This window comes from Neofelis nebulosa, chromosome 1 (genome assembly GCF_028018385.1).
Source record: "Neofelis nebulosa isolate mNeoNeb1 chromosome 1, mNeoNeb1.pri, whole genome shotgun sequence".
NCBI classification, from domain to species: Eukaryota; Metazoa; Chordata; class Mammalia; order Carnivora; family Felidae; genus Neofelis; species Neofelis nebulosa.
The window spans coordinates 117,078,871-117,101,245 of record NC_080782.1 but is presented as its reverse complement, the minus strand read 5'-3'; the positions used below and the strand labels follow the sequence as shown (position 1 = coordinate 117,101,245).

At 38.7% G+C, this 22,375-nt stretch overlaps 1 protein-coding gene across 1 annotated transcript; it reads right to left on the bottom strand.

The window, feature by feature from the left end:
• Positions 1 to 480: 480 nt before the first annotated feature.
• SPINK1 (serine peptidase inhibitor Kazal type 1) lies at positions 481 to 6,914 on the bottom strand. The gene is made up of 4 exons (XM_058732557.1): positions 6,784 to 6,914; positions 5,700 to 5,731; positions 4,098 to 4,204; positions 481 to 606 (listed from the first exon to the last, which is right to left on the bottom strand). The coding sequence occupies exons 1-4, from the start codon at positions 6,836 to 6,838 to the stop codon at positions 561 to 563; spliced, it is 240 nt and encodes a 79-aa protein (XP_058588540.1). The 5' UTR covers positions 6,839 to 6,914; the 3' UTR covers positions 481 to 560.
• Between the last annotated feature and the right edge of the window lie 15,461 nt (positions 6,915 to 22,375).

Genomic DNA, 22,375 nt, shown 5'->3' with positions numbered 1-22,375 from the left:
TGCTTATTTGCCTATTAGTCAGGTTACTTCACTTCTCTAAGTTGACCCACAGGATGAGGATAACCTTACAGGGTTATTGTGGCTCACATGTAAATCTGAGTCAACTACACAGAGTCCTGGTACAATAATAGATGCTCTATTAAATCCTAAGGTAACCTCAGGGAATTATTTCAGTTGGCAAAAGGTAATGGATAACATGTTTCTGGACTGAGAGTTTTCCAACTGTTTCTTCTCATGCCAGTTAATTCTCTCTGGGATTATATGATCATTTGTGTCCTGCCTGCAGTCACATTTCCTGAGCCAGTTTTCAGAATGTGAGGTAGGAAATGGGAAAGGAAAAAGCATCATGAGGGAGACTTTGTCCAAAATTTCAGGATTGCTGTGTTTTGTGAAATTTGTTCCATTCTGAGTTTGTTTCAGCTCCCTGATCCCAGTGTAATCAAATGTGCCTTTGAGGAAAAAGCATTCGGGAACAACAGGAAGTATTTAGATGCATTTTATTCAACAGTAAGGCCAGCTAGGCGTTGTGGTGACCACATGGGATTTTAGAACCTTGGTTCTCAGCAAGGCCCAGATTTTTTAATGAGGACAGGGTTCTGGCGCTTCCTGTAGAAGAGATTGGAAAAAAAAAAAATCAAACTTTGCTGACAAAAAAACTGACAATGGGAGAAAAACAATGAAAAAAGATTAGCTTTATTTAAAATAGAAAGGTTTCAGATTTATTCCCACTTCTTTGTCTTTCAATCATTTATTCATTTACTTATTCATAAATTCATCAAATATCGATCCACGCTGTTGCTTACATACACTAAGGATACAACAGAAAGGAAAAATGTCTGTCCTCACAGAGTGTGCAGATCTACTGTGGCATTACAGGAAACCAGTGAAATCAACCTCTAAGTCATCATTGGTTCTTTTACTCCTAATATCATTGTCCTAGCCACAAGATTTCCATCTTAGCTGCTGCCTGGCCTACTCCGGGATGCTCTAATTGGCTGATCTTTTGTCTTAGAACTCTGGGGATTAATATCTGTGGGATCTCACAAAAGGAAATCATATCTCTATCCTGATAACTGCCAGCTCTAAGCATCCTCCCCTCCAGATAAAAACCTCACTCAACTACCAACTCACTCCCAACTCACTACCTTTCCCAAACCAATTTTCTCTTCTGTCAGCTAAATGTTCTTAAATCCTGTAATTGTTCTTCATGAGATTGTTTGCAGAGCTCTCTCTCTCTCTCTTCTTAGCCATCCTTTCTTTGAATACACTGGTTTATAAAAATTCTTCTATTTCTCCATTACTTGGGGACATCTGACTTCCATATATCTTTTTGCATGTATTTATCTGGACCTTGATGATTCTTCCTTTTAAGACCTTTTTTTTTTTTAAGTTTATTTATTTATTTTGTGAGAGAGAGCATGAGCAGGGAAGGGACAGAGAGAAAGGGAGAATCTCAAGCAGGCCCCACACTGCCAGCACAGAGCCCAACAGGGGCCCCAAACCCACGAACTGCAAATTCATGACCTGAGCCAAAACCAAGAGTCAGATGCTAAACTGACTGAGTCACCCAGTTGCCACCTTTTTAAGAGCTTTTAATGTCTTTTTGTTCCATAATTATTATTCATGCATAACACTTATGTCTGAGTTGTTTTAACATACACAGCGCAAACTTTTAAACACATTGACTTATTTCTCTACCTGTGCTGTCCAGTAGAGAAGACACCATCCCTATTCAGCTGTTTAAATTCAAATCAGTTAAAAAATGATGTAATATTAAAAATACAGTTTCTTAGATGTACTAACCACATTTTAAGCCCTGGTGGCTAGTGGCTTCCATACTAGACAACACAGATATAGAACATTTCCATCTTGAAGAAAGTTCTACTAGAGAACGCTGATCTATAGAACAGAATTTGACAGTACAGGCTCCCTAAGGAGACATAGAAGAGACAGAAAAAAGTCCTGACTGACTATATCTGACAAGCACATAATGAGCTAGGAGATGCAAGCACCACCCACCAACATGGGTTAGAGCTTGGCTCTAGTTAACTCTACACCATATTCATTTGGGGCTTTCAATGGGCGGGAGAGAGAAATGCAACATGGTTCATTTGAAAATATTTTACTTTAGAAGAAAGCACATTTTCTCTCTAGACCTGTTTACTTATCTGAGAGATAGAGGAAGAGAAGTTACATTTTTCTGGCATTTAAATATTCTTCCCATATATGAATATTTTTGAAAAAATAGAGCAAGTAAGCAGGATGGGTAGGTTTTAAAAGCTGAACGAATGATGTGTCTCAGCTCTAAGCTCATATTTTCCCAATATTTCGCTATAAATATTGGGCCTTTTGGTCTTGGCACTTGGAAAGTTTCTAAATCTCAAGGCTGTTATATTGCTTTCTCCTCCCCTTGGATGGAAATAGGATGTTTGACCTTTATGTCAACAGCCTACATCATGAGAAAATTAACAAGTGTTTTTGAGTTCCTTTTACAAATCTTTAGTGTGGAAATAAATTCACCACAAAGCAGAACACCTAATATTTTGGTTCTAAAACTTCAGAATGATAGATCTCTCTCCCTGGGGCCCTATTTCCACAATGCTTGCTAACACTGAGAATTTTCTGAAGTGATTTAAAGCAGACCAAGAAGAGAGATCATGTTATAGGGAACTTAGACTGTGGAATAATGGAAATAATATGCAGTCGTTTGAGCTTACATCAAACCCTTTAATACTAAATCAGTTCTAAGAATAACTTAGAGTTTTCTGGACTACTTGCGCAATCTCTTTTATTTGTTTTGATTGTTCTACGCCATTATTTAACCTGGAATGCTCTTGCAGTGCTACCAAAATTCAGAGCCCTATTTAAATGACATCCTTTTCATGAATCCTTTCCTGACCCTTTCAATGAGAAGACATCTGATTCTCTCCTTCACACCTGTAGCACTTTCCTCACACCTCATTTGATGCCGCTTTTCACAGGTTACAAGAAGCTACCTTGTTTGCCCTGATGAGTTCATTTCTCTTACTCAAAAGCACAAGGAAAGCAGAGGAATCAACTGAGCTAGCCAGGTGCCCCTGATTTTTTTTAAATTTAAAGGTATTTTGGGTGTATTAGCTTTTTGAAAATCTAGACCATCCACTGTCTTGCTGGAAAAGCATGTTTTTTTTGTCATATACATGATTTTTTAAAAACTGGTTGAGAACCATTCAGATACTTTCCTCCTCCATTCCACTGTCCTTTCCTTAACACGTTTATCTTATGTGATTAATTCCTTTCTCCCTTTTGTTCAGCTTTTCTCCTTATTGGAATGCCTCACTCTCCTTCTTTAAGGTCTAGAGAAAGTGTCCAAACTTTTCCAAATCCTAGCAGGCATAATTAGTTGTTTTTAATCATGTTTAAACATGTTGGATTTTCTTCTGTATCTCACAAATTTACTTAGGCTGGTACCTGACTTTAAAGCATAGTTGAGAGGCACCTGGGCGGCTCAGTCGGTTAAGCATCTGAGTCTTGATTTTGGCTCAGGTCATGATCCCAGGGTCATGGGATCAAGCCCTGTGTCCGGCTCCATGTTGGGTGTGGCGCCTGCTTAAGATTCTCTGTATGCCCCTCCCCAACTTGTGTGCCCATGTGTGCGTGTGCCCTCCCTCTCTTTCTCTCTCTCTCTCTCTCAAAAAAACATGTAGTTGAAAAAGCAAGGATTTGGAACCAGATCTGTCACTTCCTGCTGGTTGACTTTGAGCAGGTAATTTAAGCTCAGTCTCAATCTCTTCATGTGTATAATGGATTTAGTATTACGTACCTCATAGACTCATGAATATTAAGTGCCTTGCATAATGCTTGACACAATAAATACTGTCTTTTATTGTAATACACACATAAATGTATGCATGTCTCTGGATAGCATCATACCAGATATAGAATAAGGAGAAGAAGAGATTGAGAATTATTTTTGGAAAACTACTTGTTTTATTTCTCTTGTGGTAAGATTAATGTTGTTGATATATTGGTTGGAACTTAGGGGGATAAAATATATGAAAATGTGAAGACAACTAGCTTAAAAATACGTTTTAAAAGACACTCAAGTTTGTACTCACTTATTTTCAACACATAACAAGCATTCATTAGAATAAGTTTTTCCATCAGTCCCACAGACAGGAGCATAGATCTTGGTACATCCAGGTATTTCACTGTCACATTTAGCCTGAAAATGGAACTAAACAGAATTGTTTTCCATCATTTTGTAGTCTTTGAGTTTATAACAAAATCTCTAAAACAGCTTTCACTTCCTTGGAGTTGATCAGCTTAAAGACAGAAGCCTGACTCTGGTGGGGGTAATGATAATGAGTGTCTGAGAGAAAGAGTTCAGGGTTTGGAATCAGAAAGCCTGATTGTATGGACTGCCTCTGCTATTTACAAGTTATGAAATATTGGCAGATCTCTTGGTTCCTCTGAACCTCAGTCACCTCATCTGTGCAGTGAGAAGGGTATTTTCACTTCACCAACTATCTCATGATGGTCATGTGAGGTTTAAATGAGGTGAGTGTGATAATGTTCAGGTTTATATTGACTGCGGGCACTGGTTCCTCTCAGGTCAGCCACACCATGGGCATGTCTTCCTTGCCCACTGTGGCCCAGTCACACTGCCCTTCTTTCAGTCATGTGACAGACAACACCAAGTGCTTTGTCCCCTTGGAGCCCTGGCATAGCCTATTTCGTCGACATCAGCAAGAACTCAGAATTATGAAATGGCTGTCTTAGGCCATACTTGTTTTCATGTACTATTCTCTTTCAACCTCAAAACTGTCCTTTGAACTTTTTATTATACTCATCTTCCAGGGAAGACAGTGAAGCACATAGAGATTAAATCACCCAAGCCACATAGCTGGTAATTCCTGGATCCAGGATTCAAACCTAGTTGGTCTAGGTCCTGAGCTTTGGCTCTTAACCCCTTCACTCTACTACTTCTACCCACCAGTAGTAGTATTTTGCTAACACTCACTTATCCTTCATGACTCAAAATAAATTTCACTCAGTTAGGGGCACATTCTCTGATCTAACCAGTCTGGGTTCCACATGGTACTAGAACTTCTTCACAACCCTTATCATTAGTGTAATTTATTCACTCATGCCCTTTAAGTTTGTCATCTATCCCCTCACTAGATATAGATGTAATGAAAAGAGGGACACTTCCCCCTCTGGGCTTCAGATTTATTGCAATTTACCTTATAAACACAAGGAAAAAATAGGAAAGTTAGATATAGAATATTTTTCTAGAGGAAGAACCAAGTTTATTATTTTTCTTTTGTTAGTTATAAATTAGGGCTCCACCTAGGGGATTGGGAAAAGTTTATGCCAGCATGGTCAAGCTGGCCCTAAGGAGGAAGGGCTATTTGGGGCGAAGTTAAAAAGAATGCCACCCAACATCCTTGTCCTACCAGCTGGCCTCAAAATATATAAAACCCCCTCACAGTGAGGGCTGTATGACTACATGGAAACTGCCTGTGTGTCAGTGCATTTGTTCTTCAGCATAAACCCCTGTGGGGAAACTGTTGTTACTCTCCATACTTGTTAAGCCTTGCTAGCACCACACACCTGTCCTGATTTCAGGTGAAATTGAAATTGAAACGCTTGAATGTGCATTGATTGGGGCAAACAGTTCTAGCCCTAGAGGTAAGAAAGTACAAAATTGTCTTTACCTGTCTTTCCAGCAAGTCAGCTCTAGTGTTGCCTATAAAACATAAATCAGACATTGTGAGGTTGGGTCCTAAATGGGAGAAGCCAGCTCTGCTCTTATTCAGAATTGTCAGCTTCCAATGAAGACTGGTGACTTCTCTGCTGGCCTCTTCTGCCCCCCTGCCCCCTCAACCTTTTCTTATTTCTGTCTTCTCTCAAGGATTTCTCACTGGTATCTAATCACTCCCTGCCTGTTGAAGCGTCAAGGAAATGAAGCAAAAGTTTGATTATGATCAAAGTATCTTATTTCAGCATTTCACAAAAGTTGAACCATTTCTTTGAAAATAGAAGTGATTTACTTACTGCTTGAAATGTATCAGGTACGGAGCAAATATCTTCTGAATGCTCGCTGACATTGTCACAACTGGTTACTAGACCTTTGATCTTACAATTAGTGATGTAAGAAGTCTAAGTATCTTTAATTCAGTTTATAGATGAAGATGTGAAGAGTTTATATGACTAATTGTAAAGCAGTTACCACTAGCAGTAACCAGGTCTTGTGATAACAAAACTAACTTGGAATGACATGTAAGTCTTTTTGTAAGTAATGTTAAACATGGAGCTCTTTTGACAATTCAACATCGGACCCTAAGGAACTCATTCCCTCTGTTACATTACACTGCCTATTAATCCAATTCACATTTATCCAATTCACAGATAGATGCTTAAAATTGCCATGCTGCATTCCCCGGAAAATAACAGGTCTTGCTGACATCATGTAGAGGATGGTCATTTTGGTTGAGCTCAATGAAGGGAAAAGGAGCTAACCTGATCGTATCCAAAGAAAGAAATGTTGGTGAGATTTGATTTTGATATTGACAGTTTCTGAAGTGATCTAGGTAAGGAGGTAGCTCTTCCTAGCTAAATGTCATAAGAAGCAGCCAGGCACTTAAGGGCTTGAAGAAGCCCCCTGGAACAGGCCCCTGACCTTATTTCGCTAGGACCAAAAGATCTAAGACTAGACTGTAAATCTAGAAGGTAATGGGTTTAGTAATGCAACAAGTCAAACAGGTTTTACTCAAATCAGAAAAATATGCAGGCACCTACCAGATAGCCCCAACAGGACCAAGGCACAGAGGAGGAGGATGCTTGTTACCTTCATGGCTGAAAGTTCTGTATCCAGTCAGTAGAAGATGGCATTGAACTCACCACTTCTTTTCAGAGCCCTGGGACTGGAAGGGTCATATAGACAGAGTGACCACCCAGGCTCCACCTCCTGTCCTGTCACCAGATCTCTTGAGTTATTGATTGACTCGTGTTGATTGACTCTGTAGGATAACCTGACCCCAAGTCTCAGGAATGTCACCTGCATAAGAAAGGTGAAAGAAGTAGCAGGGGCCGGAATGTGCTCGGCCAACACACTGTCAGAGAAGTTCTGGTGGTTAGTTGGTTCTCCCCCAACTTCCTCTGTGACTCTGGGCAGCCCTAGTGTTCTCATCTGTATGTACTCTGTAGCTCTGGGTATGTGAGCAGGTGTGGATATCCAAAAATGGGTCTCCATTCTTTCTTCCTTTCCTTCAACTTTTCCCTTTTTCATTTTTTCTCTTTTCTTTTGTTGCACTCATTCACAAAGCCCTACATTCACAAAGGTAGCTGGCAGAGACACAGGTTAGAAATAAAGAGGGCTCACTTCCCTAAGGCGTGTGTGTGTGCTTTGGGGCTAGATTGTGCTCTCCGGATACTTAATAGCTCTGTGTTCTTGGACAGATAGTTCACTTTTACTGGGCCTCAGTTTATTCATCTGAGACCTGAAATAATAATAGCACTTAACTCAAAGTGTTTATCTTTCATTCAAATGTATGTGTGCTGTGTCTGCCATGTGTTATTAGGAGATAGTTCTCCATTGTCTCTTGTGTTTCTGCCTTTCTTATAAGGAGAGGCACGCACTGCCTGTGCTTCAGACAATCTTTTCAAAAGTTTGTACAACTAATGGACTTAGAGGGTGGAATAGTGTCTCTGTCTGGAACAAAGGGGAGGTTTGTTCACCATTCATTATAATAAAGATGATATCTCTCTCCATTGCAAAGATTAGGTGGGCATAGTGCCCTTTAAAAAAGATTAGGGATGGGGTGCCTGGGTGGCGCAGTCGGTTAAGCGTCCGACTTCAGCCAGGTCACGATCTCGCGGTCCGTGAGTTCGAGCCCCGTGTCAGGCTCTGGGCTGATGGCTCGGAGCCTGGAGCCTGCTTCCGATTCTGTGTCTCCCTCTCTCTCTGCCCCTCCCCCGTTCATGCTCTGTCTCTCTCTGTCCCAAAAATAAATAAAAAACGTTGAAAAAAAAAATTAAAAAAAAAAAAAAAAAGATTAGGGAGAGGCGCCTGGGTGGCTCAGTTGGTTAAGCGTCTGACTCTTGATCTTGGCTCACTCAGGTCATGATCTTACAGTTCGTGAGTTCAAGCCCCGCGTGGGGCTCTGTGTTGACAGCATGAAGTCTGCTTGGAATTTTCTCTCCCTCTCTGTCTGTCCCTACCCCACTGTGCTCTGTCTCTCTCTCTCTCTCTCAAAATAAGTAAATAAATAAACTTCAAAAAAATTTTTAAAAATTCAAAAGTGAAAAAGATTAGGGATTTTTGGGGTACCTGACTGGCTCAGTCAGTGGAACATGCAACTCATGACCTTGGGGTCATGAGTTTGAGCCACCCATTGTGTATAGAGATTACTAAAAAATAAAAATAAAAAATAAAATGAGCATTAAGAAAATTAGAGATTTTGGAAAACATGGCCTCCTTCTCTGGAGCACAATGCACTTTCTCTGTAGGTACCACTTGGTCTTCTTTCTGTCACCCTGGAGAAGCGTGAGAAATCAGAACAGATGACACTGGCACTCTAGCTATTGCTACTGAATAATTAAGTTCCTTGTCTCTGACTCAGGAGTCTGTGTTTTCTGCCAGAATCCCTTTAACTGTGGCAGGCTAACTTGTTAGCTTCCAAGTAGGGTAAAATCTCAGATCCCCCCTGGTCTTGGACTGTGCTCATGTCTGAGGATACATCAATGAATAAAAATGACAGTCTTTGCCCTCATGGAGCCTCCACTGCATTTTACTTGGAGGAGACAGATAATTTTAAAGTATATCATATTATGATAAATATTATGGAGAAAAGGATAAAAAGGTTAAGATGCTGGAAGATCAGGATATAGTTGTTATAGATGGTCAGAGAAGACCTTGCTGATTAAGTGACATTTGAACAGAGACATGAAGGAAGTGAGGAATTGAACCAGGCACATATCTAAGAGCACGCACTCCAGGGGCGCCTGGGTGGCGCAGTCGGTTAAGCGTCCGACTTCAGCCAGGTCACGATCTCGCGGTCTGTGAGTTCGAGCCCCGCGTCAAGCTCTGGGCTGATGGCTCGGAGCCTGGAGCCTGTTTCTGATTCTGTGTCTCCCTCTCTCTCTGCCCCTCCCCGTTCATGCTCTGTCTCTCTCTGTCCCAAAAATAAATAAAAAACGTTGAAAAAAAAATTTAAAAAATAAATAAATAAATAAAAAAAAAAAAAAATAAGAGCACGCACTCCAGACAGAGTAAAGCGAGTGCAAAGGCTCTTAGGCAGAATCTTGCTTGACACTTTTGAGAAACAGCCAGGGTGATAGTCTGGCTGGAGCAAAGTGATAGAGAGGTAAAGGAAGCAGTGAGGGCTGGGTAGGCTGTAGTAAGGACTTTGTTTTTTAACCAAAGAGAAAGCCGATGGAGACCTATGTCACAGGAACTACATGATATAGCACTCATCCTAAAAGTTCATTTTTTAATGCTTATTTATTTTTAAGAGACAGAGAAAGAGCACAAGCAAGGGAAGGGCAGAGAGAGGGAGACACAGGATCTGAAGCAGGGTCCAGGCTCTGAGCTGTGAGCACAGAGCCTGACGCGGGTCTCGAACCCACAACGTGCAAGATTATGACCTGAGCCAAAGTCGGGCGCTTAACTGAGCCATCAAGGCACTCCCTAAAAGGTCATTTTAACTGTTCTGTGAGAATAAACTTGAAGGCAAGGGGAGCAGCAGGAAAACCCAACTTCTTGGCTGCTGTACTAGTCCACCCAAGAGATGGTGGTAGAAGCGGAAGGAAGAGGCTGACTCTGTAGTTCAGGTGATCTCAATACATAGAGATCATTTACAACAATTTCTGGCACATGGTAAACACTTAGAGATATTGCCCATCACCATAATTTTTGTTATTTTTTCAGTATTTGTAATGCTGTTCCATCTGACAGGAATGTTCTGCATCAGTGAATCCTTCCTCAGTCTTTAAGATTCACTTCAGGTGTTGTTTCTTAATTGGAAAACTTCTAGTGCTCATTCTGGGCTACCGCGGTATTTTGAACCTGGTTGAACCCAACACCTAACACATTGTTGAAACTGTGTATATGACTGGTTCACCCATTCCTTCTATGTTTCGACCTTCACCATCCCAGCTCCCTCCTGCTTCACTACTGCTCCTGAACTTGTTCTTGTTTAGGTCACAAATTCAGGTCAGTTACTTCCATGGACACTTTTTCAGAGCACATGGCTTCTAACTCTTCACATTTGATCACACTCAGTATAATTTCTTTTCTTGGGTATCACGACTGCATAGTCCCCTACATTTTCTCATACTTTCTTAATCCTCATGTCATCTTCAAACCTCTTTATTGACTCCTCTTCCTCTTAATGAGTGAAGATTTGAAGTTTCTCAAGGATTGGTCCTGTGCCTTATTTATGTCTCACTTTTCCTTTTCCTTAGGTGAGCTCAGTCATTCACATCGTTTAAATTATATCTATATAAAATCCCCAGATATGTATCTCTTCCTAGATGTGTCCTCGGTTCTTCAGACCAGATATTAAATGCATTCTTGACTGTTTGGACGTGCTATGGGTACTTCAAATGTACAATATCCCGTACTACTACTTGGATCATTCACCACAAGTATTTTTCTCTTCACTCTCCCCCTTGCTTCTCTGCCTTCCAACTGGCCAGTTAAGCCAAAACCTAAGTGTTCTCCTTGATGCCTTCACTTGCCTTTAACATGCATCACTGTCCATGCTTAATTTGTTACCAAGTTCTCTTCTTGAATCTGTATCTGAAATCAGCACTGAATGCTTCTTCTCACCTTAAACTTTCCTATCAAAGATGATGGCATTATTGTCTGTGTCCCTCCCTGAGGGTATATCTGGCCTTGAGAGATGTAGATTGATGTTTGAAGTCTGTGGCTTTCTGAAATTTCCTTCAAGACAGTATCTCTTGTTATTGATTTCTCAAGAAATAACTCCATGGAACAGTCCAGTGATCTTATAGAACAAACATGATCATGCAACTCCCCAGTTTCCCATTGTTCAAAATCCTCAGGAAGGGTTTAGGCGAGTTTAGGCTCTTTTTGACCTTTCTCACTTCATCCCTCACCAGTTTGCTCTTTGCTCAGTCTGTCAAACTACGTGGGTCATTTCTCTGTTCCCCCTTAATTTCTCTTAATAGGGAAAAAAGCTTTTAGGTTTTAACCTTCAAGACTCAGGCTCAATATAATTTTCTCATGGAGCTGCTTTTCTAAGTCTTACTCAGTCTCTGCTGCATCTACATTAGGACTTACTGTTATATTATTTCATGATACCCTGCATAACACTTAAATTTCATTCTGTAGCTGTTTGTATGATTATTATGTACTATCTATTCCCCTTTAAGGAGCAAATATGGTTGCTTGGTAGCTGCAGTACCTAGCAAAGTGCCTGGAAAATAGAAGGTTCTGAATAAATATTTGCTGAAAACATGAATAAAGTAATAGATGTTTATACTTATTTCCTTGAAGACCCAGATCTATGCCTTGTTTGTTTCTTAGCCATTTTTTTAAATGTTTATTATTTTTGAGAGAGAGAGATAGTACGAGCGGGGGAGGGACAGAGAGAGAGGAGACAGAATCCAAAGCAGGCTCCAGACTCTGAGCTGTCAGCACAGAGCCCAATGTAGGGCTCGAACTCACCAACCGTGAGATCATGACCTGAGCCAAAGTCTAATGTCTAACCAACTGAACCACTCAGGCGCCCCTATGCCTTGTTCATTTCTGTGTCTCTAGTGCCTGCCACAGGGTACTCATTTATTGATTCATTCCATCTTTTATGCATTCAGCCATTGTTGTAATTCAAATACCCATTGAGTTCCTACTATTTAAAAGCTCTGGCCTGACTGCTAGGGAAATAGATTTTGGCTTCTGCCTTTATGGAGTTTAGGCCGAGCACTGATAGATACAGTTTAAATGAGTAAAAATTTTTTTCTTTTCATCTCAAATCATAATTTAAATAGCAGCTTGGTTGATGGTAAGAAGGTACTAATAGCCACTGTAAAGGGAGTTAATATTCGAGAGAAGGAATTTTTCTTTGACTTCATAAGCAATCTGAGGAAAAGGGAACTGTCTGGGATCTCGTTGCAGAAACTCTTTAGGTAATAATACCAGCAGTAATAACATTCAGATTAAGACCTGTATTATGCCAAATCCTGGGCTCTTTCTACCAAACATTGATTTTTAAACATTTTGACTGTGTACCCAAAGCAAAAATAGAAATTTTGTGGTATAGCCTAGTGTATGCATACATATGTGTAGACAAAATTAAGAAACAAAGCATAGCCTTATTCAATATGATGACTCTACATGCCTTTTATTCTGTTCTATCTCAGAGTTCACTGACCCTGACTTGCATTGTGAAAAACTATTAATGACAGTAACTATGCTGCCTTACAATCTTCTTTTCTTAAGTGCTATAAAAGTAGGATAAAATTGGGGTGCCTGGGTGGCTCAGTCGGTTGAGCATCCGACTTTGGCTCAGGTCATGATCTCACGGTCCATGAGTTCAAGCCCCGCGTTGGGCTCTGTGCTGACAGCTCAGAGCCTGGAGCCTGTTTCAGATTCTGTGTCTCCCTCTCTCTCTGACCCTCCCCTGTTCATGCTCTGTCTCTCTCTGTCTCAAAAATGAATAAAACGTTACAAAAAACATTTAAAAAAAAAGGGTAGGATAAAATTGTAGTTAGAGGCTGGTCCTAACATTGTGATGAGAAGGGGCTCTTAGGAGGCCATAGATTGAAGAGGTCATGAAGAGACAGACCTGGTTCCAATTAGAAGTCTACCATTTCAACTGTGATGTGACTCTGGGTAAATCTACAACTACAAAAATGCATATCATAATATATTCATTTAGTGTAAGAATAAACATAGAAAAGCAATAAATACTGTGCAAAAGCTTTATGCTCCATTTCCCCTGGAACAATCATTGCTAGCTGGTAATAACCTGACTCTTCCTTCCACAGATTGGAATAAATGGTAATATGTTGAGGCTTTATATGATGACTGTCTGGACAGAATAAATATCGTTTGCCCTAAGATGGGCATTGGCTGGAATAACTCTGCTACTCTGCTAGGCTATTGGCTGTATTTAGTGTGTTTACATGGCCTAGCCTTGTGTAAATCTCTCCGTCTGTCTCCTTTTCCTCTCTGTGCACATATTTATGTGTGCATGTCTTCAGGAACTCAGCAAACATACTATGACCTACTTCCCTCTCTTTCAAGGACTAATTATTCACCTGAATAAAGAAAAAGTTTAAGAGAACTGTTTAGTGGGTGCTGATAATACTTGCTGGAATGGGAATGTTGCTTGGCACCTGCTGATTTTCACATCCTGTGCCCAAGGTTTAACCGGTAACAGAAACTAGTGACATGGAGTCTCATGAATTTAGCCTGATGTGTGAAGACCTCTGACTTAACTTCATCTTAACTCTTCCATCTTATTTTTCAGTATTCATGGAACTTCATGGCTTGTCTTAATTATAACCATTACTGCTGAAAATTTTCAAAAGTTTCTCTGCCAGGCACCATGGTGCTTTATTTCCATCATTTTGAATCCCTATAGCATTATTATCTCCATTTTACAAGTAAGGAAATTGAGATTGAGGCACAGAGGTTTCAGTTGTTATGTTCCCTGGTCACAGAGATCAAACACTGATTAAAAATTTTTAAAATAGTCAAGTGCACACAGATACACATATACAGATATACATGTATATATACACAGATGTACATTTTATGTGTGTGTGTTTCTGATACGTGACTTCAAATCTCTTATTAATTCTTCCTAATGCACTTCTTTATGACCCACCACTTCATACTCTGAAACAGTAATTATAGCAATTTGAGCTTAATGACCTATTTAGAGCAGAGGCTTCTACTTCAGGAGGCCTGGGTTCCTAATTTAAGGTAGCTACTGAAAATCTGAAGTTTTTGCAAGGTCTCTGTATTCTGTGGGCTTCAGTTTCCTTACATACATGTGTTATAATGAACTTCTGCTGAGTAGGTTACATTTTCACTCTCTTAATAATATCTTTTGGGGCACCTGTGTGGCTCAGTCCATTAAGCATGACTCTTGTTTTTGGCTCAGGTCATGATTTCATGTTTGGGGAGATCAAGCCCCATGTCGGGCTCCGTGCTGACAGCGCAGAGCCTGCTTGGGATTCTCTCTCTCTGTCTCTGTCTCTCTGCCCCTACCCCACTCGTTCTCTCTCTCTAAAAATAAATAAATATTGGGGTGCCTGAGTGGCTCAGTCGGTTAGGCATCTGACTTTGGCTCAGATCATGATCTCATGGTTTGAGTTCGACCCCCACATCAGGTTCTGTGCTGAGAGCCCAGAGCCTGGAGCCTGCTACGAATTCTGTGTCTCCCTCTCTCTCTCTGCTGCTCCTCTGCTCATGATCTGTCTCTCTCTCTCTCTCCTTCAAAAATAAATTAAAATATTAAAAAAAATTTTTAAATAAATATTTTAAAAAATAATATCTTTTGATGTACAAAGGTTCTTAATTTTAATTGAGTCTAGTTTAGCAACCTTTACCTTTGTTGTTAGTGTTTTTTGTATCCTATTTAAGAAAACTTTGCCCGCCCCAGGATTGTGACAATATTCTATATAATCCTAGAAGCTCTACAATCCATTGTAATTAATTTTTGTGGCTGATGTAAGTAGGTCCCAAGATTCAATTTTTTTTAACGTGAATTTGTGGATAATAAACTCATTTTCAGTTATTGAAAATAACTGATGGGTTAAATGGGCAAGAGGCATTAGGGAGGACACTTTGTTGGGATGAGCATTGGGTGTTACATGTCAGTGATGAATCACTAAATTTTACTCCTGAAATCATTATTACAGTATTTGATAACTAACTTGGATTTAAATAAATAAATAAATAAATAAATAAATAAATAAATAAATAAATAACTGTGTTGGAAAGTGAAGAGAATGGGAGAAAATGTAGACAAAGGGAACAATGTTTATTTTAAGAAGTTTTACTCTGAAGAGAGTGAGATGTAAGGGTCATTGCTGAAAGTGGGCATAGGGTTTTAAGATGGGAAATTATGTACTTCAAATAAAGGTTTATTAAGACAACAATCATGCTCATTCTAAATACTTTTTTTTCTGAGGCTCAAAATTGTGAGTTCCCTTAATTTATCAGAATGGCAAGATAACAATGTCACCCTCATTACAGCCTTGCATATTCAACACATAGAAGGCAGGTGGTAAGTATTCACTGTTGGGGCAATAAAGGAAGAAAACAGCTTGAGAAGATCGTATTTTTGAATACAGGACTAGTAAGAAATATCAAAAGCAACTGTGGAGTTCACGAGGGAAATTTCTTCTAGCATTAGAAATCCTAGTAATGTATTTCCTAATAGTTATTAAAAAAGCACTTTTGAGTATCCTGTGAAGGTCTTTCCTGCCTTGGCTGTACTTGTGGATCCACAGCTAGAATAATGGTCCTTTTTCCCTGAAAACCCTGAATTTATGTATGCTTCTATTAGAGAGTGTTACATTGGGCATTCTATTTTATTGTTTAAATCTCTCTCCTACTAAACTATTAAAATTTATAACCTTTTTTTTTTCCATCTCCACAGTCAAGTACACTGTTCAATCTAAAGGTACCTGATAAAATGGGAAAAATCCATTCACTCTTAGCTGTTCGTGGGCATAGTAGACTTTAATAAGTTTACAAAGAAATGGGAGAAGGGATTACACACACCAGACAACAGAATACTATAAAACCACACCTTAGAACCTTGAGAATCTTCAGCCTTTAGAGCCACTCTTACTTGGAGTCTTTCTTAGTCATTTCTCCCCAAACAGAAGCCAAACCGTAAATGTTTGGTTACTCCTTTTCCTACCCCTTCCACTCAAGAATAAAATAATCAGTATATTTCCTTGTCTAAAGCAGAACCCAGTGACATTTAGGTCCTTTATCCCACACCCAGCATTTTTTCAGGGTCTTTCCCCACCAAAGACACTTCTTTCTCTAGGGTAAATTCTGGTGCCAGCTGTTAAGTTAATAACATGTCCAACACATTACATAATGATTGAAAGCCCAGTCTTTGGAGAACAACAGACCTAATTTGAAATCTGCCTGTGTGACTTTGAGTGAAACTTCACATTTATGACCCTTGTTTTCACAGTCTTTTCTCTAAAATCCCTGGTGCTGATGAGTTTTGAAATTCATATATATTGTTTTAAATTTTAAAAAGTCATATGATATACATAGTGTTTATTACAGAAAGCTCAGTGATGTCTAGGGTAGCACCCTCTCATCAAACACACTAGTAATTCTGTGGCAAAAAATATAAATAAATAGTCTTAAGTCATCTCTTGATAGGTTTTGCTGTCAAATGAGTTACAAAATAAACATAACAAAGACTTGTGATTGTCAGAACTCTCTGGGGTTGGACTGGTGAAATAGGGACTGTGGAACTATGTCTACTTCATGGGCTTGTCACGAGGAATAAAGAGGATGGTGCATGTCAACCTCAGAGCTCAGACCATGGCACTAAAGGCTTAATACATGGCTATTATTGCTACTCCTCCCCTGCTTCAGCTCATGTTAAACTTAGGATCTACTCCCTGCCCTTTCTCCTTTCTCTTATTGGTAAAATCTTTCTATATTGTATATTTAATTTACAGGAAACTTCCAAACTGCTCTTATATTAAGATTTTTTTTTTTTTTTTAAGAGGTAAGCCATGGGGTGCCTGGGTGGTTCAGTTGGTTAAATGTCCAACTTCGGCTCAGGTCATGATCTCACAGCTTGTGAGTTCAAGCCCCACATCAGACTCTGTGCTGACAGCTTGGAGCCCGGGGCCTCCTTCGGATTCTGTCTCCCTCTCTCTCTGTCCCCACCCCCACCTCAAAAAAAATGAACATAATGTTTTTTTTTAAATGGGGTAAGCCATCAGTGTTGGAGACTAACTCCATTAGAGCCAGAACACTTGGGAACACTTCCATCCTTGCTTCGTTGTTGATACAGCCTTGAGTCTCGCTTTCCAGCAGCTTTGCCTTCTCCCAGACTGGCACTAATTCCTCTCTAAGAATGATTGATTATAAGCTTGAACAGGAGAGAAGGAAGCCTTCCAGTTGACGTATGTAAATGTTTACTGAAAGAAAATAAAATGTTTTTGTGACATACTGAAACAAAAGAAAAGTTTATAGCTAGAGGTAAAAGTCTTTATTTGGGCACAAAAGATCACTATTTAACTAACCACATTTCAAATAAGGAAATAGGATGGGTATGGAACAACCATAGCAAGAGGAAGAGGATGTCAAGAAAATTAAAATAATTGGAATGGACTCTGATTTCTGGCCCTACTGCTCTTAAACTAACCTCTCACATTTTATTAATGAATTCATTCTTGCCAATTCTAATGACCTTTTGTTAGTTTTTCTCACATCTCTAGATACACAGTAGTATATGTCACCAGACTCTACCCGGTTTTACTGTATGATGGGGCATTTCCACTGATGCCCTGAAATCATTTCAAACATACTTTATAAGAGAAATCTGAATTATCTCTTGGTCAACCCTCCTTTTCCAGACTTCTGTTCTCTCTAGAGCATCATCCTAATTTCAGATCTTAAGCTTAAAGCCATCTTTGGTTGCTACTTTTCCATGGCCCTAGATCTAACCAACCACCAGTTTTCTTAGTTCATCTTTTATCCACATCCTATTTCTCTTCCTATTCCACCAGTCTGCCTCATGTCAAAATTACTTCCCTATATTCTTTCAGATGGGCTGTCCTATGTGCTATACTGTGCCTCTAAAGGTCATAAAGAAGCAGAGGACCTGGATTTATGAGTTGGTTTGGCCATTCACCAACCATGTATTCTCTGTCCCCTCTCTATACCTCACCAGTTTCCTTTGTGTCCTACCACAGTCACTGTATCATGTTGAGTCTACTTTCAATATGTTGACTTTGTTCTCTTCTCATATAGTGTCTCTCTACTTCCCTGATTCAGACCATTATTTACTTCTTGAAACAATTTTTTAACTGCTCTCACTACATCTTTCTATTTTTTTTAACATTTTTTTTCATCTTTATTTATTTATTTATTTTTTATTTTTATTTTATTTTATTTTTTTTTCTTTAATCTTTATTTATTTTTGAGAGAGCATGAGCAGGGGAGGAACAGAGGGAGAAGGAGACACAGAATCCGAAGCAGGGTCCAGGCTCTGAGCTGTCAGCACAGAGCCTGATGCAGGGCTCGAGCCCACGAACTGCCAGATCATGACCAGAGCTGAAGTTGGACACTTAACCGACTGAGCCACCCAGGTGCCCCTACATCTTTCGATCTTTTAAGCAAACTTTTTATTTGGGGATAGTTTTAGATTTATAGAAATACTGATTTGTACAAAACCCAGTTTTCCCCATTAGCATTTTATATTACCTTGGTACATTTGTCATAACTAAGGAAGCAACATTGACACATTACCATTAACTAAACCTCAGAGCGTTTTCAGATTTCCCTACTTTTTCCACTAATGTTCTTTTCCTCTCCTAGGATCTAATCCAAGGTACTGTATTAAATTTAGTATTGTTAAGTATGAAATGCTTCCTTAGTCTCCTCTGGTCCATGACAGTTTCTCAGATATTCTTTATTAATATACTTTGCTTATTCTTGGACAAGTTTTGTGGAACACTAGCCAGGATATCCCTCAATTTTTTTTTTCAGTATCTTCTCATGGTTAGACTGGAGCTAAGGATTTTGGGGGGAGAGCATCACAGAAAGGAGAAACCCTTCTTGCCATATACCATGAGTGCATGCTATTGACATGACTTGCCATATTGGTGTTAAATGTGTTTATTGGTTCAGGTAGTGCTTGCCACTTAACTGTAGAGTTATCTTTTACCTCTTTTCATAGTCTGTTATTTGGAACAAAGTCAGTAAATGTGGCCCACATTGGGAAGAAAGGAAGTTTATCTCTGTCTCCTTGAGAGTGAATAATTTGTCATAGACTGTGTGTTTGGAGTTCTCTCTTGTCCACCAAGAAAGCATATTGCAAGATTGAAAATGTGAGAGAGGCTAATGTCCGGGAGAAGACAAGACTCCTGAATAAGGGTCCTTGCTCCATTTTTATTAGGATCAGAAGGCCTACAAGTGCGATGGGTGTGCATAGAGAGACAGTGAAACTGTGAACATTAACTCATGGGCTTGAGGAAAAGGGGGTTTTGGAGATAATGCAGTGTTAGGGGTTTGGGTCAATATAAAACAAGATTCTGGTGTTGGGTGGAAGGTTGTTGGCAGCAAATATGAGGCCCCACCTCTGTTTACCTAAACTGGCTTAGGGGACAAGAAAGAGCAATCTACCTCAGGGTCAACAAGGCATCTTTCTTTTGCTAATTAGCTCTGCTCTGGGCAACTTTGCGCCACTGGGGTCTGTAGCCCTATTTACCTTTTACCTAATTTGGTCCTTCTTTTCCTGTGAAAGAAGCTTTCTGTTGTTGTCCTTTACCTTTGTCCTATACTGGGGACCTTTGCCCCATTTACCTAATCTTGTTTGCCCAAATCTGGGTGTATTCATCCTATGGCTTTCTAATTCTTTATGCCTTGTTAACCCATCAGTGCAGGTTCAGGGAATTCCTAAGCTATTCCCTACAAGAAACTATGTAAATTGTTACGAATTCCTCTGTAAGTAAGAATGATCTGTTTTCCTGTATTTATTTATTCATGTATCCAATAACATATATATATAAATACATAATATATATAAATACAAATACAAATATATATGTAAATATAAATATATAAATACAAATATATTTATATATATATAAATACAAATATAAATAAAAATATAAATACAAATATAGAAATACACATATATAAATATATAAATACAAATTTGTATGTACAAATACATACACACACACACACACAAAGTCTCATGGATATTTATTGTTTATTTTGGCTATAATTCAATACTACATTTTATTTTATTTTTTTGTCAAATTGTTCCAGCTTTTTCCAGGGAGAGTGATTTCAGCCCCAATAGCCATGTGGCATGCTCTTATTTTTATTTTTTTTTTGTTTTTTGATGAGTTCCTTAATTTCAGGTGCTCTAAGATGCTTGTGAGTCATCTTGTATTTCCCCTGGCTCAGCTCTAGAATCAGCTATTTCTCTCCTGCCAGCTTTTAATCCTCTGATCTGTTCTTTCCTTGGAAGCAGAATGATCATGTAACTCTCTTGATTAAACGTTTTTATTGACCCCTTTTTGCAGTTATGGTAAAATGCATCACTGATCATTTATGATTCGCACCTTGCTTAGGAACCAGTTCACTTGCATCTCAGTTTGGATTTCACTTCTTCTGGGAAGCCATCTTTCACTTACCCCCAACTTCCCACACATGGGTTTAGAGTCCTTTCTATGTGTTTCGTTAGTGCTCTGACTACATGGAACTAGGCTCTGATTAAACTAAATTGAATGAATAATATTATGATCTTTACAATGGCAACTAACCATAGTGTTCTCATTTGAAAAATAGACCTGGTGTCTCCTTACAGATTAATAGTTTGAATGCAGTGAGGTAGGTTTGTGAAAATTAGATGTGAATTTTAAGAAAAAAAATTTTTTTAACATTTATTTATTTTTGAGAGACAGAGCACAAGCCAGGGAGGGGCAGAGAGAGAAGGAAACACAGAATCCAAAGCAGGCTCTAGGCTCTGAGCTGTCAGCACAGAACCTGATGTGGAGCTCGAACTCACAAACCATGAGATCATGACCCGAGACGAAGTTGGACGCTTAACCGACTGAGCCACTCAGGCTCCCTGCATGTGAATTTTAATCAACTAACAGATATAAATTTTCCTAGCAGATAGAGGTGAGGAATGAAATAAGTTGCGTAACTTTGAATTGACCTGTTAATCATTGTGTAATACTCTTCTTTATTCTTTAAAACTTTTCTTGCTTTGAAGTCAGTTCTTTTTGAAATTGATAAAGCTACTTACTTTGGTTACTATTAACATGGTGTATTTTTCTACTTCCAGACCACTGACATGAAAGTGATTATTGATATAATTAGATTAATATCTACCATGTTTGGGACACTGGGTGGTTCATTCGGTTAAGTGTCTGACTCTTGATTTTGGTTTAGGTCATGATCTCATGGTTTGTGAGATTGAGCCCCATGTTGGGTTTTGCACTGATAGCACAGAGCCTGCTTGGGATTCCCTCTCTCCCTCTCCCTCTGCCCCTCTCTCTTTCTCCCTCAAAAATAAATAAACTTTAAAAAAAAACTACCATGTTCATTACTATTTTCTATTGGTTGGTCTTCTTCTTTGTTCCTATTTTTGTATTCCACTCTTTTCTTGCCTTTTGGGGTTTTAACTGAACGTTTTATTTGATTCCATTTTCTCTCATATCTTAGCATATCTGTTATACTTTTTAGCTTTTTTTAGCGGTCATCCTAAAGTTTGCAACATACATATAAGACTAATCTAAGTTCACTTTCAAATGACACTATGCCACTTCATGGGTAGTATGAATACCTTAAAATAGTAAAATGATCCTAATTCCTCCTTTCTGTTCCTTGTATCATTGCTGTACTTCATTCCACTCATATATAAGCATATAAGTATATGATATATTTATAGTTATATTTTATATATTATATATAAAATTGTATAATTATATATAATTACATATACTATTAATTATATTTTATAATTATATATTATATATTATATTTATATTATATTTATATTTTATATATTATACATAATTATATATAATATAATATATATTATATATTATACATAAGTATGCATAATCAAATACATGGTGGCTCTTATTATTTTTAACTGTTATTTGTTAGATAACTAAGAATAAAAATAATAAGGGGCACTTGGGTGGCTCAGTTGGTTAAGTGTCCAACTTTGATTTCAGCTCAGGTCATGATTTCATGGTGAGTTCAGATCCCCCACATCTGGCTCTCTGCTGTCAGTGCAGAGCCTGCTTCAGATCCTCTGTCCACCTCTCTCTCTGCCCCTCCCCTGCTTGTGCACATTCTCTCTCTCCCTCTCAAAAATAAACATTAAAACAATTTTTTAAACATTTAAAAATAATAAAAGTTTTTATTTTACCTCCACTTATTCCTTCTCTGGTACTCTTCCTTACTTTACGTAGATCAATTTTCTGACCTATATTATGTTCCTTCTCTCTAAAGTACTATTTGAAAACACTTTTTATAAGGCAGGTCTACTGGCAACAGATTTTCCCAGTTTTTGCTTATCTGAAAAAAGTCTTTATTTTTCTTCCATTCGTGTAGGATAATTTCCCATGGTACAGACTTCTAGGTTGGTGGAATTTTTCTCTGAACACTTTAAATATT

Excerpts from the sequence above, each read along its gene's own strand:
- SPINK1 (XM_058732557.1), bottom strand. The coding sequence starts at position 6,838 with ATGAAGGTAACAAGCATCCTCCTCCTCTGTGCCTTGGTCCTGTTGGGG. Across the intron at positions 5,732-6,783 it reads GGTCCTGTTGGGGCTATCTG|GCAACACTAGAGCTGACTTG; the intron begins GTAGGTGCCTGC and ends TATGTTTTATAG. Across the intron at positions 607-4,097 it reads TTGTTATGTGTTGAAAATAA|GAAGCGCCAGAACCCTGTCC; the intron begins GTGAGTACAAAC and ends TCTCTTCTACAG.